General features: G+C 35.5%; 1 protein-coding gene across 7 annotated transcripts in view; it reads left to right on the top strand.

Annotated features, from left to right (window-relative positions):
- RPS6KA3 (ribosomal protein S6 kinase A3) overlaps nucleotides 1-18787 on the top strand; it is a 120718-nt gene that overhangs the window by 75817 nt on the left and 26114 nt on the right. For all 7 annotated transcript variants that reach the window (XM_045472442.1, XM_045472440.1, XM_045472444.1 and 4 more), the window contains 9 exons: nucleotides 998-1078; nucleotides 1889-1968; nucleotides 2570-2676; nucleotides 6646-6683; nucleotides 6892-7034; nucleotides 7212-7282; nucleotides 16483-16571; nucleotides 16770-16834; nucleotides 16909-17011. In XM_045472442.1, the coding sequence (XP_045328398.1) occupies nucleotides 998-1078; nucleotides 1889-1968; nucleotides 2570-2676; nucleotides 6646-6683; nucleotides 6892-7034; nucleotides 7212-7282; nucleotides 16483-16571; nucleotides 16770-16834; nucleotides 16909-17011 (777 nt within the window). The remainder of the gene's footprint in view (nucleotides 1-997; nucleotides 1079-1888; nucleotides 1969-2569; nucleotides 2677-6645; nucleotides 6684-6891; nucleotides 7035-7211; nucleotides 7283-16482; nucleotides 16572-16769; nucleotides 16835-16908; nucleotides 17012-18787) is intronic.

Raw genomic sequence — 18787 nt, 5'->3', positions numbered from 1 at the left:
TCACTTGCACTGGTACTCCATACCTGGACTTTTCTTCTTTAGGCCTGATCCTTCCCACCCATCTACGTTCCACTCTAAAAGTTCCTAAATCCACCTCTTCCCTCTAGCTTTCCCATGCAAGTAAAACTCATTTCTCCCTTCTCTGAATTCCTGTACTCCTTATTCCCAGTAATAACTCATTTTATCCCTTTACCGTATTCATGGTGCGATAGCTACCATTTAATAGAGTATCTCCTATGTACCAGGCTCTGGGATGTACAAACCTTATCTCAAATGGTCACACAGCCCCCAAAGGTACAGTGGTGTTATCCCTGTTTTATCCATGAGAGATAACTGAGACTCAGAGTTTAAGTAGGTAACTTGCTCAGTATTACACAGATCTAAATCGAGATATTTTTTGTAACTCCAGAAAGCCTTCGCCCTTTCAGCTGCACTACATTATTTCTTCTCCCTCTCCTTCTCTTCCTTAACTCAAAATAGACCTTTTTCGGTATATTCATTCATCCTTCACCATGTCTGCCACATTTTATAGATGCTTAATGAATGCTTGTTTGGTTGATAAGGTTGGTAGGGGTAGTGAAACCTATTCCGTTTTTGTGTGTATGTTTTAATATTTCATTGGGATGCCTTGTTTTTCAAAAGTTACTCCTTTTTGGCCATTTTCACAACTTAGATTAAAATGTTTGTAAATTTGATCTTAAAGCCAACGTCTGATTCAACATCTGATATGTTATCTGTATTTTTTTTTAAGTTAAAGCACAGATTTTTAAATACGAACAATTTCTTCTGGTTGTGTAATTTAGTAAACAATATATTAATTTTAAAACTTCAAGAGTCATAGTTTTATTTGTATGTATAAATAGCTTTATTGGCATATATAAAAATGTAGATTCACATTTTAGCAAAATTTTATTTAAAATAGTCCCCAAAGAGATTTTGTCTTAAGGATTGTCTCTGAAAGCTATTCTGGTATAGCCATATGTGCAATATTTTGTAGTTCGAGACCGTGTTCGGACAAAAATGGAGCGTGATATCTTGGTAGAAGTTAATCATCCTTTTATTGTCAAGTTGCATTATGGTAAGTCGTGAACCACCTGCAGCCTCATTCCTCCACCTAATGCCTCACTCCCTGAGTGCATTCAGATGTATTAATGTATATATTTGCTTGTGTAGATTTATATGTGTTTAATAGATAAATAAAGTCATGGAAATTAAGCCATTACTTCTTAAACTTTAGAAGCTTTTATTGCATTTATACTTATGTTTCTGAGTGGTGGCCATAGGAATAGGTAATAATAATCATTGTTTTTTATTATAATAATTAATAACAGTGTATCAGCATTTTGTAGTCCATATGTGTTAGCCCAACCCAACTTCTCTTAAAAGGAAGAAAAAAATCCCTAATGTCACATCCTGAAGCTTTTATCACCTTTCTTTTCCCCAAAGGTATATGTGCTTTTTCTCAGTAGGTAAAGTTGTGATGATTCTTATTATGTGTGATTAAAGCTAACCAACCCACATTTTTTCTGCACTTAAGTGACATGTTGTTGTTGTTGTTGTTGTTGTTGTTGTTGTTTCATGGTAAAGTGACCATGTTGGGAATTTTTCTTATTAATCACGTGTTTTAAAACTATTATATTCCTGAGAGACTATTGCCTGAAGAAAATGTAACAAATGTTCTAGTGGTTCCATAATAAGAAACACTACATTTAACATTTCCACATGGAAACTAAGAAAATCATTGGTTATCTTCTAAATAAAAATCTCTTTAGATCTGTGATATAATCATTAATTTGCTTAAAAATGATATTCATTTGTGAATGAGTTGACCTAATATAAGCCAAAAAAAAACCTGGTAGATTAAACAAATTTTCATTTCTTCATTCAGCTTTTCAAACTGAAGGGAAGTTGTATCTTATTTTGGATTTTCTCAGGGGAGGAGATTTGTTTACACGCTTATCCAAAGAGGTATATAATTAATCTCTGTTTTTAATCTATCTATATGTATACTGTTTCAACTAAAGCTTTGTTATATTTCAATATTGTGTTTATTGTATTTTCTCTAGTGGCACAAGATTCTTATATTAAGGAATTAGAGCCAAAAAGAGTTCTTTTCCTCCTTTTTGAAGCTGTTCTGAAAGTAGGACTTTAAATTAATAAATTCTTTGTCTTTTGTCCTGCTTCTGTCAGTTATAGTTTTTCAGAAGCAATAATTTATCAAGATATCCTTAAACGATAAGTAGTGGAAATTCAGCATACATTTTAAAGATCATTTTTCATTTCTAAGATGTTACTGTGGTGGGGCAGTAGTGTCACAATCTGAATATAGTTGTTAATTAACAAAATGTAAAATTATTTCTCCCACAGTGCACATTTAGCATTTAGAAAGTGATTAGTCAACTGATTCAATAATTTTTGCAAATTCCTTTCATAAGTAAATTGTGGATAAAACTACATGTGATTAGCATATTTATAATTTTTGAATATTTGAACTCTAGGATGGAATTTTAAATAAAAACTACAGACACAGAAAGAAAATAAAGACAGAAAAATTATTATTTTATTTTAGGTGATGTTCACAGAAGAAGATGTCAAATTCTACTTGGCCGAACTTGCACTTGCTTTAGACCATCTACATAGCCTGGGAATAATCTATAGAGACTTAAAACCAGAAAAGTAAGGAATTATGCTACTAAGTCGAATACAATGTAATGTGATTATTTAGGAGGTAATAAAAAATAAAATTACTTCATAGAACTACCACAAGAATTGTGCTAGAACGCCTGTGCTTCACATTTCTGCTAACACTATATATTCTCATACTTTTAAAAATCTGTCAATCATAATCTCTGTTGTTATCTTGCTTTCATTTGCATTTTTTATTTCTAATGAAGTTGAAATCCATGTTCATATGTTTGTTGGCAATTTGTATTTTTTTATGTTTGTTTGTTTGTTTGTTTGTTTGTTTATTGAGAGAGAGCAAGAGACAGCAAGCCAGGTAGAGGCAGAGAGAGAGGGAGAGAGAAGTCCCAAGCAGGCTCCATGCTGTCAGCACAGAGCCCAGCATGGGGCCAGAACTCACAAACTGTGAGATCATGACCTGAGCCAAAACCAAGAGTCGGATGCTTAACCGACTAAACCACCCAGGTGTCCCTGGCAGTTTGTATTTTTGTGTGACTATTCTGTTCATGGCCTTTGTTCATTTATCGTTTGGAGTATTGTTTTTTTCCTTTTGATTTGTAAGAGAGCTTTACAAATTAAGAATTTAACCATTTGACATATATTGCAAATAGATTTTTCTAGTTTGTTTTTTAATTTTAACTTTGTATTTTTACCTACACAAGTATTTTTTTTCCTCAGATCAATCTTTTGTGATCTCTTCCATGACTTTTATTCTTATAAAGCTTTTTCCAATCCCATAATCTGATACTTTTCTTCTAATTTTATGGTTTCTTTTTTTACTTTTAACTGCGTCTGGAAATTTTTTGGTATGAAGGATGGCATAGAGCTAATGCTTTCCTCCAAATACCATTTATTCCTTTTCCACATAATTTCAAATTTTAAGTGTGAGTTGAGCAAATTTCCCATTGTTTTTGTAGTAGCAGCTATCAAGAAGCTGATATTAAATTTCACACACTTCTGTGTTTTAATTAGCTGGTGTTTACTATCTACTGCTTTGAGCAAGAAAGTTTTTTTTTCCTTTTTAAAGATATAAATAAGAGTCTTTATTTTTTAGGAGATTTAATTCACTTACCATACAAAACATCCATTTAAAATGTATGGTTCAGTGGTTTTTAGTATATTCAGAATTGTACAACCATCATCTTTATCAAGAATTTAGATACTACTTACATTAAAACATTACATACAATGTTTAAATTATATATTTAAACAGGAAACAGAGGAAATGCTCCTTTGGAATCCTATTACATGATCATTTAGAAACTGTTACACTTTCACATTTTACCTTTGTTTTTCATATATTTTGGTTTTGGATAAGTTTCATATTGGTTCCATTGTTACTCCCCAGATAATTACTGAGCTTTTCACATTATTTTACCCATTTCTAACTATCATGTCATAAAATATAATTTCTGGTGAGAATAAATATTCAAGCATATAGTCCTTAGAAGAAAAAAATTACTATAAACATGATTAAACATTTGTAATAAAAATGTGTTAGTGTTTTATATCCTTTTTCAATTTTTTTTAATATTTACTTATTTTTGAGACAGAGACCGCGTGAGAGCAGGGGAGGGGCAGAGAGAGTCAGAGTACAGAGCCTGACGCCGGGCTTGAACCCACGAACTGTGAGATCATGACTTGAGCTGGAGTCAGATGCTTAACTAACTGAGCCACCCAGGTGCCCCTTGTTTTATGTCCTTTAATTTAATGTATTTACTGTAGACCATTGGAGTAGCATTGGTAATAAAATTATGTATAGAACATCAGCCCTTCTTAAGGGTTGAATAAGAGCAAATGTATGTAAGAAGTGAGATCTTTCATATAGATGTCTAGATGACGCTTTTAATTGAAATAATATTTAGTTGTTAAATAATCCAAATATATACCATCATATAGAACTTGGAAGACATTTCAGTTTTTAGACTGTTTTATGCACTGTAAAGGATTTTCCAGATTCTATTTAAACCAGAACACTATTATAATAAATATGGCTAAAAATGATTATTAGTAGTTGAAAGGGAACTTTCCCTATTAAAAGTAATATAACTGTATTTTTCTTTCAAAGATAAAGGGTGGGCATGGTTATCTTAAGAGAATGAATTTGCTATAGAAGGCATAAGTAATGTTCTTTTAGCCATGTTTTCTTTTTTTCTCAAAATTACTAAGAATGATTTGAAGTTTGTTTTGTTTTTAGAACTGTCTTTTATGTATTTATTGGACAGAAGGAAGGATGGTTTCCACCATACCTAATAATTCCCTTTATATTCCTTAAATGGTTGGTCTGCTTTGTAATCAAGAATAATCAAGATTTTTATTTTTTTCATATTAAATCCCTTATGAAAGAGACATGAAAAATATGTCCCTAATGAATTATCCTCAGTTGTAAAGTTTATTATAATCATAGTTGAATTAATGACATAGGAGGGTTAGTAGTTTTTTTGACACAGTAAAATTATATTACAGCAAAATTTGGCTTTCACATATTTTTAGTTAGAATTAAAAGTAAGGAAATGCCTATGTTATGGAATAGCTTTGAATATAAGTGAAACAGTTTATTACTTGGCCTTTCAAGTCAGTATGCTAAAATACCTATCCAGAAATAGAATTATTGGCTTACAGCTTAGTACTTACCCCTTCTTATAGCTCCTTAATTAATGATGTTACTCTCCACTGAAGTATCTGTTAAAGCCAGAAACCTGAGTGTCTTCTCTATATGTCCTTTATCATGGTCCATATCTAAGAGATCACCAAATACCCTTTATTTTCCCCTCCAAATTGTTTTATAAAAATGAAGATCTGATTATCCTTACCCTCCATGCATATAAACCTTTTATGTTAGTGCACTTGAGAAGAAGCCCAAACTATTTGGCATGCCTTATTGACCCATTGTAGACTGGCCCCATGCATTCAACGTACATTTCTTATTTGTCTCTGCTCTACCAGGCACTGCGCTACAAGATGAATAAGGTAAAACCCTCTAGGAGCTCACAGTTTACTGAGAAAGAGAGAAAACACTGGAGACTGTATACAGTGAAGGGATAGGTCAGTGAAAAACCAGGAGTGTAAGGAAGGTGTATTAAGAGGAGAGGATGGGGACACCTGGGTGGCTCAGTCTTTAAGTGTCTGACTTCGGCTTAGGTCATGATATCACGGTTTGTGGTTTCAAGCTACACATTGGGCTCTGTGCTGCAGAGTTTTCTTAGGATTCTCTCTCTGACCCTCCCCCTACTCGTACTTTTTTTCTCTCTCTCAAAATAAATAAACTTTAAAAAATAAAATTTAATTTAAAAAAAGAACAGGATTGGATGGAAAAGCTAGGAAAGAATGATTGAGTCAGATGCCTAAAATATGACCAAGAAAATTACACCTTTAATGCAGTTGACTCAAATATGTGGATTATCTGTCTATTGTGCAAGCATTAGGCTACTTCTGAAGAATGGCATTAGAAAGAGCAACTAGAGGGGCACCTGGGTGGCTCAGTCAGTTAAGTATCCAACTTCTGCTCAGGTTGGATCCCACAGTTGTGAGTTCGAGCCCCGTGTCAGGCTCTGTGGTAACAACTCAGAGCCTGGAGTCTGCTTCAGATTCTGTGTCTCCCTCTCTCTCTGCCCCTCCCCTGCTTGCACTCAGTCTCTCTCTCTCTCTCTCTCCCTCTCTCTCAAAAATAAACATTTAAAAAAAAAAAGGAAAGCAACTAGAAATTGGAAAGAATATATATAGGTTTTGATTCTTTTTCTAATAGCTTTTAGGTGTCCTTCATACACATATGTAAGACTTTGCCTTTGGGATTTGTTACATATGTGCATCTAAAAACTATTTCTCCTTTTTTATCTTTGCTTTATTCACAGTCTAAATATTTTAGAATAATGTAGTAATCTAGTGCTTAACACAGTAATTTCCATCCTAGCTTCCATAAATCTCTATCTAGTGTTTTGAAAAGATTTTCTGACTTTGTTTCAGCATACTTCTTGATGAAGAAGGTCACATCAAGTTAACAGGTAAAAATCCTAATTTTATTAAAATATTCTCCTCTACTTTATATAATTTCTTTTAAGTTGATCATGGTACAAATATTGAGTAGCACGTTGTTTGAAAAGTTAGATTAGAATTTTGTAATAGTTAAGGTAAATATTGGCACTCAGAGTTTAAACTTTAAGTGGGGAAGTTATTGTAGGATATTTATGAATTCAATATTTATTTTGGCAGATTTTGGCCTAAGTAAAGAGTCTATTGACCATGAAAAGAAGGCATACTCTTTTTGTGGAACTGTGGAATATATGGCTCCAGAAGTAGTTAATCGTCGAGGTCATACTCAGAGTGCAGACTGGTGGTCTTTTGGTGTGTTAATGGTAAGGTTTGGGGTGTTTTTGAAGTCAGTAATAAATATAGTAGAACTATAAATCATTTGTTTTATTACATAGCAATTTTACAAGATATGGTTGTAATTACGATGATGCTTTTTTACTTTCTGGCCTTGAGATTTTATACTTATTGACTAATACCTTTAATGATATTGCCTTTTGTAGTTTGAAATGCTCACTGGTACACTACCTTTCCAAGGAAAAGATCGAAAAGAAACAATGACTATGATTCTTAAGTAAGTACTCCTTAGTGGATATGTTTTGGTGAGATTTAAAAATAAATGCTTCAAACTAAAAAATGAAATTTTAGAGTGTTGGCTATACTATAAGAAATACCTAAGAAATTCATCGATACGACATTTGAAATATGAACAAGCCCCATAGATTTACTCAACTTACCTTTTTATTTTTTTGCCACGTACATGTTTGGAGCCTGTGGCCTTTATTCATGCCCCCCACCGAATATAGCCAGAGACAAGATCCCTGCCCCAAGCAGAAACTCCAGGGGCCCAGGTCTCTGGTTTACACCCTCCAAACGAGTACTCATATAATCCTCATGTTAACGCTAAAATATTGGAAGCTTTACCTTTGAGATTTTGAATATGACAAGGACATCCATTATTCCACTTCCGTTCACATTGTCCTGGAGGTACTAGCAACTACAGTAAGGCAAGTAAAAGAAGTAAGGTTTAAGATTTAAAAAGAAGAGATAAAATTGTCATTATTTAGGCAACATGATTGTGTCCATAGAAAATCCAAATCTTCATATACATTCTTGGAATTAATAAGAGTTTAGCAAAGTTGTTGGATAAAAGGTCAGTAAATAAGATCTATTTCAAGTCTGTATACTAGCAACAGAAAATAAATGTTTTTTAAAAAGATAGTATTTACAATAGTATTTTAAAAATCTCAAATACCTAGATAAATCTAGCAAAAGTTATGCAAGAACTCTATGCAGAAAACTGGAAGATTGTATTTTAAAGAAAATTTTAAAGACCAAAATAACTTGGAAAGTTGTACTGTATTCACATTATGACAGACCTAGTGTTGTAAAGATGTGGGTTTGTATAGATCAGCATCATCCAATAGAAATGTAATGTGAGCCACATACATAATTGTAAATTTTTCAGTGGCAACATTGAAAAAGTAAAAAAAAAGTAAAATTAATTGTAATATATTTTATTTAACCAATATGTCCGAGATATTATCATTTCAACATGTAATTAACATTAAAAAAAATGATAGGGGGCACCAGGGTGACTCAGTCAGTTGAGCTTCTGCATTCAGCTCAGGTCATGATCCCGCGGTTTGTGGGTTTGAGCCCTGTGTGGGGATCTATGCTGACAGCTCGGAGCCTTGAACCTGCTTCAGATTCTGTGTCTCCCTTCTCTCTGCCCCTCGCCTGCTCACCCTGTCTCTCTCTCTCTCTCTCTCTCTCTCTCTCTCTCAAAAATAAATAAACAAAAAAACTACAAAAACATGATTAATGCAATACGATACATTATTTTTTTTCATACTTATTTGAAATTCAGTGTACATTTTATTTTCTCCAGTGTGCATTTTACACTTAGAATTTGGGCTGACCATATTTCAAGTCCTTGGTGGCTGTTTGTTGCTGCTAGTGGCTACCATATTGAATAGCATAACTATAGCCTCAGTGCAAATCAAATTTAAATTTTAAGAAGTTTTTGTGTGAAATTTGATAAACTGATTCTAATATGATAACACATAATACAAAGGACCAAGAAAAGCTGAAACACTCCTAAAGAGATCAAGATAAGAAGAATTGCTTTACCAAATATCCAATCTTACTATAAATGTAATTAGGACAATATGTCACTGAAAGAAGTATAAAAAATAGACTTGCACAATAAAATGAGAGTCAGATGACAGACCTATACATATAAAAACACGATTTATGACCATTGGAAATTATAGGAGAAGAACAGCCTTTTTATTTTTTTTAATGTTTTTATTTATTTTTGAGACAGAGACAGAGCATGAGTGGTGGGGGGTGGGGGGAGGGCGGCAGAGAGAGAGAGAGGGAGACACAGAATCTGAAGCAGGCTCCAGGCTCTGAGCTGTCAGCACAGAGCCCAATGTGGGGCTCAAACTCATGAACTGTGAGATCATGACCTGAGCTGAAGTCAGATGCTTGACTGACTGAGCCGCCCAGGTGCTCCAAGAACAGCCTTTTTAAATAAATTATGCAAGAAAAATTGTTATTCATATAGAAAAAGATGAAAACAAAATCCCTACCTCACACCACACACAAAAATCCTTTCCAAGAATATTACAAATATACATTTATTTTAGTATATGTGCTGCCAAAGTGAGCCACAAATATACATATATTTTATATATATGTGTAAAAAGACAAAAAGGATTCTAGAAGAGAGTATAGGAGGGTATCTTCATGATTTTTGGGTTGGAAAAATAATCTTCGGACCCAAAAAACACTAGCCATAAAAGAAAAAATTGATAAATTATTATTACATTAAAACTGATAACTTCACATTGATTCCATTTGGAGAGTAGAAGACATGTGAGACACATAACCAACAGAGGGCTTGTATCCAGAATATATGAAGAACTCCAGTTAATCAATAAGAAAAAGATAGCCCAGTAGAAACATGGGTAGGAGACATAAGGACTTCAAGAGAGGATATTCACTGGCCAATAAACTTATAAAAAGTTGCTCACCATCATTAATCAGAAAATGCAGATCACAACCACAACGAGCTACACCTGCACACCCACCCGAATGACTAACAGTAAAAAGACTGACAATATAAAGTGCTGACAGGATGTGGAGCAGTGGCAACTTTGATCCATAGTTGGAAGGAATATAAATACTCCTATAACCACTTTGGAAAGCAGTTTTTGGCATTATTTTCTAAAGCCAAGTGTATATATACACCCTCATCCAATAATCCCAATCCTCAGGGTGCACTCATTTTACATGCATCAAGGTACTTGCACATCAAGAAAGTAGTACAAAGATGTTCATAGCAGCATTATTTGTAATAGCTAAAAAGTGGGAACTGGACATTAGCAGTAGAATGGATTGATAAATTATGACATATTCATACAATGGAATACAGCAGGGGTTGTTAAACTCTCTGTAAATGTTTTAGCTTTACAGGCCACACACAGTGTCATATATTCTCACTGTTTGTTGTTTGTTTCCAACACTTTAAAAATGTAAAGGGGTACCTGGGTGGCTCAGTTGATTAAGCATCCAATTTCGGCTCAGATCATGATCTCACAGTTCGTGAGTTCGAGCCCCACATCAGGCTCTGTGCTGATAGTTCAGAGCCTGGAGCCTGCTTCGGATTCTGTGTCTCCCTCTCTCTCTGCCCCTCCCCTGCTCGCACTGTGTCTGTCTCTCTCAAAAATAAATACACATTTTTTAAAAATGTAAAAACCATTCTTAGTTCAAAAGCCATACCAAAACAGGCTGAGGCCTTTGGTCCAGGGGTGCAGAAAATGAACAAATCATAGTTATATGCAACAATTTGGGTAAATTGTGCAAGAATTTTGAGCAAGGACAGTTCAGACACCAAAAAATAAATACTATATGATTCTGTATATAAGGTTTTAAAAGCAGACAAACTACAGTTTTTTAAGGTCCGTATTCAGATGGCAACAGGGAAGGCAAAATAAGAAAAGTGGTTACATTGGATGAGAAGTTCTGGCAATGTTCTATTTTTTGGCCAGTTGACTATTCACTTTGTGGTAGATCATTGAACTGTATACTTTGGTGTTGGGGTTGTGCAGGGTTTGTTTGTTTGTTTTACACTTTATGTTATTTTTCACAATAAAAAAGGTAAAAAAAATGTTTGCTATATAAATGAATGTTCACTAAACCTTCATCACTCCCATCTATTTCGGCCCCTTCCTTTCAGCTGACCAACATACTCTAGTGTTGGGAAAAATCAACCCTTTTCTTGACCTGGCCTTCCTTTCATGTTTTTGCACCATCTTCCTGCATCCTTTCAACACAGAGTCTCTGTAAAGAGTAGTCTGTGCTTTCTGTTACCATTTTTTGGCTGCTTTTATTCCACACCCTGTTTGTCATTCATTTCCACCATTCTATTGCAACTCCTCTTGTTATGGTCACCAGTGATCTGGTTGCTTAAATCAGTGGCAGATTGTTAGAAAGGCAACTCTCTGTACCATTTGTTCACACAATTCATTCAACAGATGATTGAGGTCTTGCTACATATACTTAGGATGCAGTGTTAACAAGACTGAGAAGATCTCTGGTCTCACAGAGTTTGCATTCTAGTTGGGGAGACAAGGAATTAATATTAATATATTTCAGAAAGTAATAGCAATAGGGATAATAAACCAGAATATTTCTTAAGTGTGAGGGAAGGGGCAGGGGCAGGAGCCAATTTAGGTGAGGCAGTTAAGAAAAGTCTCTCTAAATGTGCATCCTGAGAAACTTAATGGAAGACCATGGGGGAGGGGAAGAAAAAAAAAAGAGGTTAGAGAGGGAGGGAGCCAAACCATAAGAGACTCTTAAAAACAGAATAAACTGAGGATTGATGGGGGGTTGGAGGGAGGGGAAAGTGGGTGATGAGCATTCAGGAGGGCACCTGTTGGGATGAGCACTGGGTGTTGTATGGAAACCAATTTGACAATAAATTTCATATTTAAAAAAAAAGTCTCTCTGAGGAGAATTTGACACTGTTGGCACCTTCCTCCCCATTTAGGTTTTCCTCTTCTCACCTGCTTCTCCTACTTCCTTAACAGTTCCTCTTTTGATCTCTTGCTTGACCATTCCTCTCTGCCTGCTTTTCTCTGCTTAATTATGAAAACTATCTAATGTAATTTGCAAAAATAGAAATAATACAGTGAACACACAAATACCAGGCACCTACATTCAACAGTCATCAGATTTTGCCACATTTGCTTCATTTATTGCTTTTTTCTTTTTCTTCTTCACTGAAATATTTTAAGCATTCCAGACATATCGTTTGTCACCCACTTAAGTGTGCATTGCTAAAAAGTGAGGATGTTTTCTTTCATTCATAACCACACCTAACAAAACATTGGTAAGGTATCCACTAATACCAATTCATAACCTGATTTTTCAGATTTTCTCCAGAACTTTGTCTTTACAGCCCCAAATCACATCTGAACATTTCATTTGGTTGTATTTCTTAAGCTTCCATTCTTCTAGAACAGTCTACCCTTGTTTTTTTCCCCCTACCGTTTACTTGTAGAAGAAACCAATACAGTTTTATAGAATTCCACTTTCTGTATTTATCTTGTCAAAAGACAACCTCTCAGTATATGAAACAAAAAGCATAAAGCTGATACTGTTGCTTACTCTAGTAAGGAAGAGTGATGCTGATCTAATAGAGTGCCTAAGCAGCACAGACCACTGTTGTTACAGAGGATTTTGGGGAAGGGTGGAGCTCAAGAACTGGCAGATTTTCAGGGCCATAAATGGGTCGACATCATCTGTAAGAGTGGTTACTTGGGAGGTAACCACTATTGATCAGTTTGCACTCAGGTGTGGTTGTTGGAGTCCCTTCTTTTTTGTCTGATTTTCACAGATGGACAGCAGTTACTGATTGGTTGATTTGCAAAAAAAAAAAAAAAACTGTTTACCTGGGCAAGTTGATTTTGCTCAATTGAATGAATTTAAAGCCAGTTTTTGTGGCTCTCTTGTTAACATGGTTACACAACAATTAGTTTTTTCCTAGGAGTATTGAAATTGTTTTATTCTCCCTATAATATTGTTGAACTTGTTCCTTTATTCCATTTCTGGTTAAAGTTTTTTTGGCAAGATTATTTCATAGCTCATGCTGCATTCTGTTGCATCACATCAGAAGGGTTACAACACCTGGTTGCCCAACTTTAAGTGATGAGTTCCCATGATTACACCTGATCCCTCTATGCAACGTTCCCTGGCAGGCTTTCATCTAGTGGTTTCAAACATTGGTAATCATTACTTGAAATAACAATTTTAGTAGGGATTCCAAAATTGTGCTTTTCTATTACTTTTATTCTTTCTTCATTTATTAGCTGATATTTTCCAAAACCGTGAACTTTCTCTCATCAGCTAGGGCTGTTGAAATACCTTGAAATAAGGCTCAAACAAGAAAGGCAGAATAAGTGTTTGATTGTTTTCTTAATTATTTCCAGTTATCAGAGCCCAGGTTACCTCCAGTGGGGATGGTGTCCAGTGAGTTGACTTTTATGTTAGCTTTGACTTTTTCTTACTTTACTATAATGAACCCCTGGGATTTAGTAATCAGGGTGATTCAGCAATTACAAATAATTGCATTCATTATTTTTAATGCCCAAATTGTTCTTTTTCTGACCACTGCTTAAATGTTCTTGTTTCCTAGGGTTTCATCTTTGATAGGCTTTTCTTCCCTTCTGTGCTCATTTTCCTGGCTGACCTCAGTCTTTTCTGTAACTACTCTCAGCATTTTAATTACTCTCAAATTATTCTTTCTTAACCAGATATCAGACCTGTATTTGCATGTCCTCACCTGCATGGCTCTCCCAAAACATGAAAACACATGATTAAATTTATCTGTTTGCTGTTCTTTTCTTCTTGTTGTATTTTCAGTTCCCGAGCCAGAAACCTGGAATCATTCTTGATTTCTTCCCTTCTCTTGTACATGCAGGTATTCATCAAATTTGCTCTTAGAAATATTTCAGTGTCCCAGCTTTTCCTTTGCATTGCACTGCTTACGGTTCTCAGACCATGGTGGTCTCTTACCTACACTTTGGGTCAAGCTCCTAAATAGAATGCCTACAACCTACCACTGCTTTCTACTCCAGATCACTCTATACTACTATCTTTGCAGTTACCTTCTTGGAAATAAATTTGGTCACGTTAGTCCACTGTTTAAAGACCTCTGCTAAGGGCACCTGGGTGGCTCAGTTGGTTAAGTGTCCTGCTCTTGGTCTCAGCTCAGGTCGTGATCTCATGGTTCTTGGGTTCAAGCCCTGCATCAGGCTCTGTGCTGCCGGTGCAGAGCCTACCTGGGATTCTCTCTCTCCCTTTTCTCTCTGCTCCTCTCCCTGGCTCACGTTCCCTCTATCTCTCTCAAAATAAATAAACTTTAAAAAAAAAAAAAAAAAAGACCTCTATGGGGCGCCTGGGTGACTCATTCGGTTGGGTGTCCAACTTTGGCTCAGGTCATGATCTTACAGTTCACGAGTTCGAGCCCCATGTCAGGCTCTGTGCTCAGAGCCTGGATCCTGCTTCGGATTCTGGTGTCTCCCTCTCTGCCCCTCCCCAGCTCATGCTCACTTGCTCGCTCTCTCTCTCTCTCTCAGAAATAAATAAACTTTAAAAAAAATTTTTTAATTAAAAGAAAGAAACCTCTGCTATATACCTATTACCTAATATGGCAGTATTTTCCAGATTTGTTTGGTAGAGCCCTAATTCTACAAGATGTGAATAGGTATTCTCTGAAAAAGACATACTGGAAACAAATGTTTAGAAAAATAATGATTTCCTTACTTTTGATTTTTCAGCCTTTTATATACAATGTATTTTATTCTGTGTCTCCAACAGGGAGTAAAATAGATAGTATTCCACAAATTCATTAGATCATGAATATTTTTATTGTCGTTGCTGAGCTCTAGAAAGATTAATGTTATTTAGTAAAATGTTAGGGGGACACTGGCCAAATGAATAAATTCTCAACTTTTTAACTGCATTTAAGGCCTTTCATAGTCTCTCATGTTAAATTAGATATCCCCTGCTGTTCCCTTAGCAGTCTTTCCATATGTCCTTCTGAAGTTTTCTCTTAATGTACTAGGGTTATCTGTCTCCGTCTTCCTTGCTGACTGTGGGGGCCTGTCTTTATCTCTATTTCCTCAGCACTAGGCAATATCTGGCACATAGTAGCGCAATAACAACTCACTGAATAATAAATGGATCTATTTCTGAAGTAGAAATTTCTCCGCTAGCCATTTCCCCAGCTCTGTTATTATTTTCATACTTACGGGATCAGTAGTTGCCTTAATTTGTAGGTTAGGAAAAAGAATAAAATTATATATTAGAGCTGAAACTGACCCTCAAGCTCATTCAGGCTGGTGGTTTTCAGACTATGTGCCACAGACTCTTAGGTGTTCCACAGACCCCTTTCCCACCAGCTGCTCTTCCTTGTGAGGCTATTAAAGGGAATGGGAGGAAAAAATAGGCATATGAAGCACATTTCTTTTAGCAGTTTTGAATAGTGGGGTTTTGGGGTGCCTGAGTGGCTTAGTCAGTTAAGTGTCCAACTTCGGCTCAGGTCATGATCTCATGTCTTGTGGTTTCAAGCCCCACGTCAGGCTCTGTGCTGACAGCTCAGAACCTGGAGCCTGCTTCAGGTTCTGTGTCTCCCTCTCTGTGACCTTCCCCTGCTGACGCTCTGTCTGTCTCTCTCTCTCAAAAATAAATGAACATTAAAAATAAAAAATTTTAAAAATAGTGGATTTCTTAAATTCCTTTTGAAAAAAGATTCCAAGGCTACAGTAGAGAGCCATTGATGTAACGGTCAACCCTTTGCTTATGAGGGAGTGGTAACAGACCCAAAGGGATTGTCTTTTCACAAGGTCACAAAGTTCTTAGTAACAGGGCAGGAACTAAGACTCAGATCATTTTACTCTCACAGTAGTGCTTTTTGCAAAAATCAGAAAAAATGGAAAAGTTTATTAGAAGATTATGGACTAAAATTCTATTAAGTGTTCACACAAAAGTCTATATACAAAAGTTCATAGCATCTTTATTTGTAGTAATCCAAAACTAGATACAGTCCAGGTGCCCTTCAACAGGTAAACGGATAAACAAACTGTGGTCCATCCGTGCCATGGAATACTACTCAACAACTAAAAGGAATGATTTATTCATACATGCAACAACTTGGATGAATCCCAGGAAATTTATGCTGAGTGAAAAAATTACACGCTTTATGATTCCACTTACATAACATTCTTAAAATGACAAAATTATAGAAATTTAGAATAGATTCATGATTGCCAGAGGTTAGGAATTGGAGAGGGAGGGAGGCCAGTATGGTTATAAAGGGACAGTGTGAGGTGTCCTGGTAGTGATGAACTGTTCATTATCTTTACTGTGGTGGTGGATACAGGGACCTATACCTATAATATAATGGCAAAGAACTGAACTTCCATGTACACACACAAACAAACTCCAGCGGTTAAAGCTGGAGACATCTAAATGAGATCAGTTGATTGCATTAGTGTCAGTATTCTGGTTGTGATAGTATACTCTAGTTTTGTAAGACATTACCATTGGAGAAAGGGTACACAGGATCTATCTGTATTATTTCTTACAACTTAGTATAAACCCACAATTATCTTAAAATGAAAAGACTAGTTTAAAAGTTTTAAAAATGAAATACAGATACTTCCAGAAAATAAAATGTTGTTATGTGGATTTATTATTTAGAGCCAAACTTGGGATGCCACAGTTTTTGAGTCCTGAAGCCCAGAGTCTTTTGCGAATGCTTTTCAAACGAAATCCTGCAAACAGATTAGGTAAAAATTGTAATTAGTTTCTTTTTTGTGTTTGTTGGTATTTGGGATTTTTTGGCAGGGGGAGGTGGATATTTGTTTTTAATGTGTAATTATGACATATTAGGGCAAATATTAAAAGCAAAGTCTAAATAAACTATATATTCCTCCTTGAAATAAAAATATTTAATCAAAAATTCTAAACCATTTAATTTTTGATAGGTGCAGGACCAGATGGAGTTGAGGAAATTAAAAGACACTCATTTTTCTCAACAATAGACTGGAATGTAAGTATAGAATGAAAATGTGCTTGAATTTTTTTATAATTAACGCATATCTAAGTCTCTCCTTTTTCCTCTAGAAACTGTACAGAAGAGAAATTCATCCACCTTTTAAACCTGCAACTGGCAGACCTGAAGATACGTTCTATTTTGATCCTGAGTTTACTGCAAAAACTCCCAAAGGTAAGGAGAAAATGTGAAAACCCAAATGTAAGACTATATATAGATATATAAGTCTTTATGCTATCCTCATACCTCCCCTTCCTACCATATGCCTGCTAAGGTAACTAGATAATTCGAAAATCCTTTACAGCATTTTATAGCAGTTAAGATCCATGTTGAACCTTATAACAAACTATGGGGGCACCTGGGTGACTCAATCAGTTGAGCATCCAACTCTTGATTTAGGCTCAAGTCATGATCCCAGGGTTGTGGGATCAAGCCTCACATCAAGTTCTGTACTGAGCATGGAGCCTGTGTAAGATTCTCTCCCTCCCTCTCTCTCTCAAAGTTAAAAAAATCTTTTAGCAAATTATGTTGTGCCTTAAACTTTGATACTATTTATGTGAAAAAATTATTTGGTTGTGTGTTTATTTACCTGTAGCTGTTTCTACTTAAAACACTATTCAGTATAGATAGTGCTCTTTAAAACTCTAATATTAAGTACAATTCTGCAAGTACTTGTAAAGTTTAAATCCAAAACATAGCTTAAACTTTGCATGAGGTGTCATCATTTCAAAGTAATTCAGGAGCACCTGGTGGCTCAGTTGGTTGAGCTTCTGACTCTTGATTTCAGCTCAGGTCATGATCCCATGGTTCGTGAGTTCCAGCCCTACGTCAGGCTGTGTGCTGACAGCATGGAGCCTGCTTGGGATTCTGTGTCTCCCTCTCTCTCTGCCCATCCCCTGCTTGTGCATGCTCTCTTTCTATCTCTCTCTCAAAAATAAATAAACATTTTTAAAAATGCTTCATATCCTGTGTCATGCCTTATCCTAAAATTGCATTAACAGTGACTATTACAGAGAAATTATCTTTGAAATGGTAATCTATATTTATTAGTGTGTGTATACACATAAGGGTATGTTTTGCACTCTAATACTCCTTCATTTAGGTGTACCAGACCCCAGGTTTATCACTGACAAGCAAATAAATAAAAAGTGTGCTTGTATGTATTTTCCATAGAGTACATCATTCAAACCTTGCTATAAAACTTTCCAGTCAGTGGGAATCCAAGCTGGTGCAGCCACTCTGGAGAACAGTATGGAGTTTCCTCAAAAAATTAAAAATAGAACTGTCCTACGACCCAGCAATTGCACTATAGGCATTTATCCAAGGGATTCAGGTGTGCTGTTTCGAAGGGACACACGCACCCCCGTGTTTATAGCAGCACCATCAACAATAGCCCAAGTATGGAAAGAGCCCAAATGGCCATCGATGGATGAATGGATAAAGAAGATGTGGTATATATACATATGATGGAGTATTACTAAGCAATCAAAAGGAATGAAATCTTGCCATTTGCAACTACGTGGATGGAACTAGCCGGCATTATGCTAAGCGAAATTAGTCAGAGAAAGACAAATATCCTATGACTTCACTCATATGAGGACTTTAAGATATAAAACAGATGAACATAAGGGAAGCAAGAATAATATAAAAACAGGGAGGGGGACAAAACATAAGAGACTTGTAAATATGGAGAACAGAGGGTTACTGGAGGGGTTGTGGGAGTGGGGATGGGCTAAATGAGTAAGGGGCGTTAAGGAATCTACTCCTGAAATCATTGTTGCACTATATGCTAATTTGGATGTAAATTTTAAAAAATAAAATTAATAAAAAAAATAAATTTAAATAAATTAAAAAAAAAAAACTTTCCAGTCAGTATCCTCATAATTTGTGTTAAGCATTGATGGATGTTTATTATTTTTATAAGACAGTCTTAGAAATTTGAATTAATAC

Source organism: Leopardus geoffroyi, chromosome X, assembly GCF_018350155.1.
Source record: "Leopardus geoffroyi isolate Oge1 chromosome X, O.geoffroyi_Oge1_pat1.0, whole genome shotgun sequence".
NCBI lineage: Eukaryota > Metazoa > Chordata > Mammalia > Carnivora > Felidae > Leopardus > Leopardus geoffroyi.
Note: the sequence above shows the minus strand (reverse complement) of the source record. Positions and strands in the feature narration are given on the sequence as shown.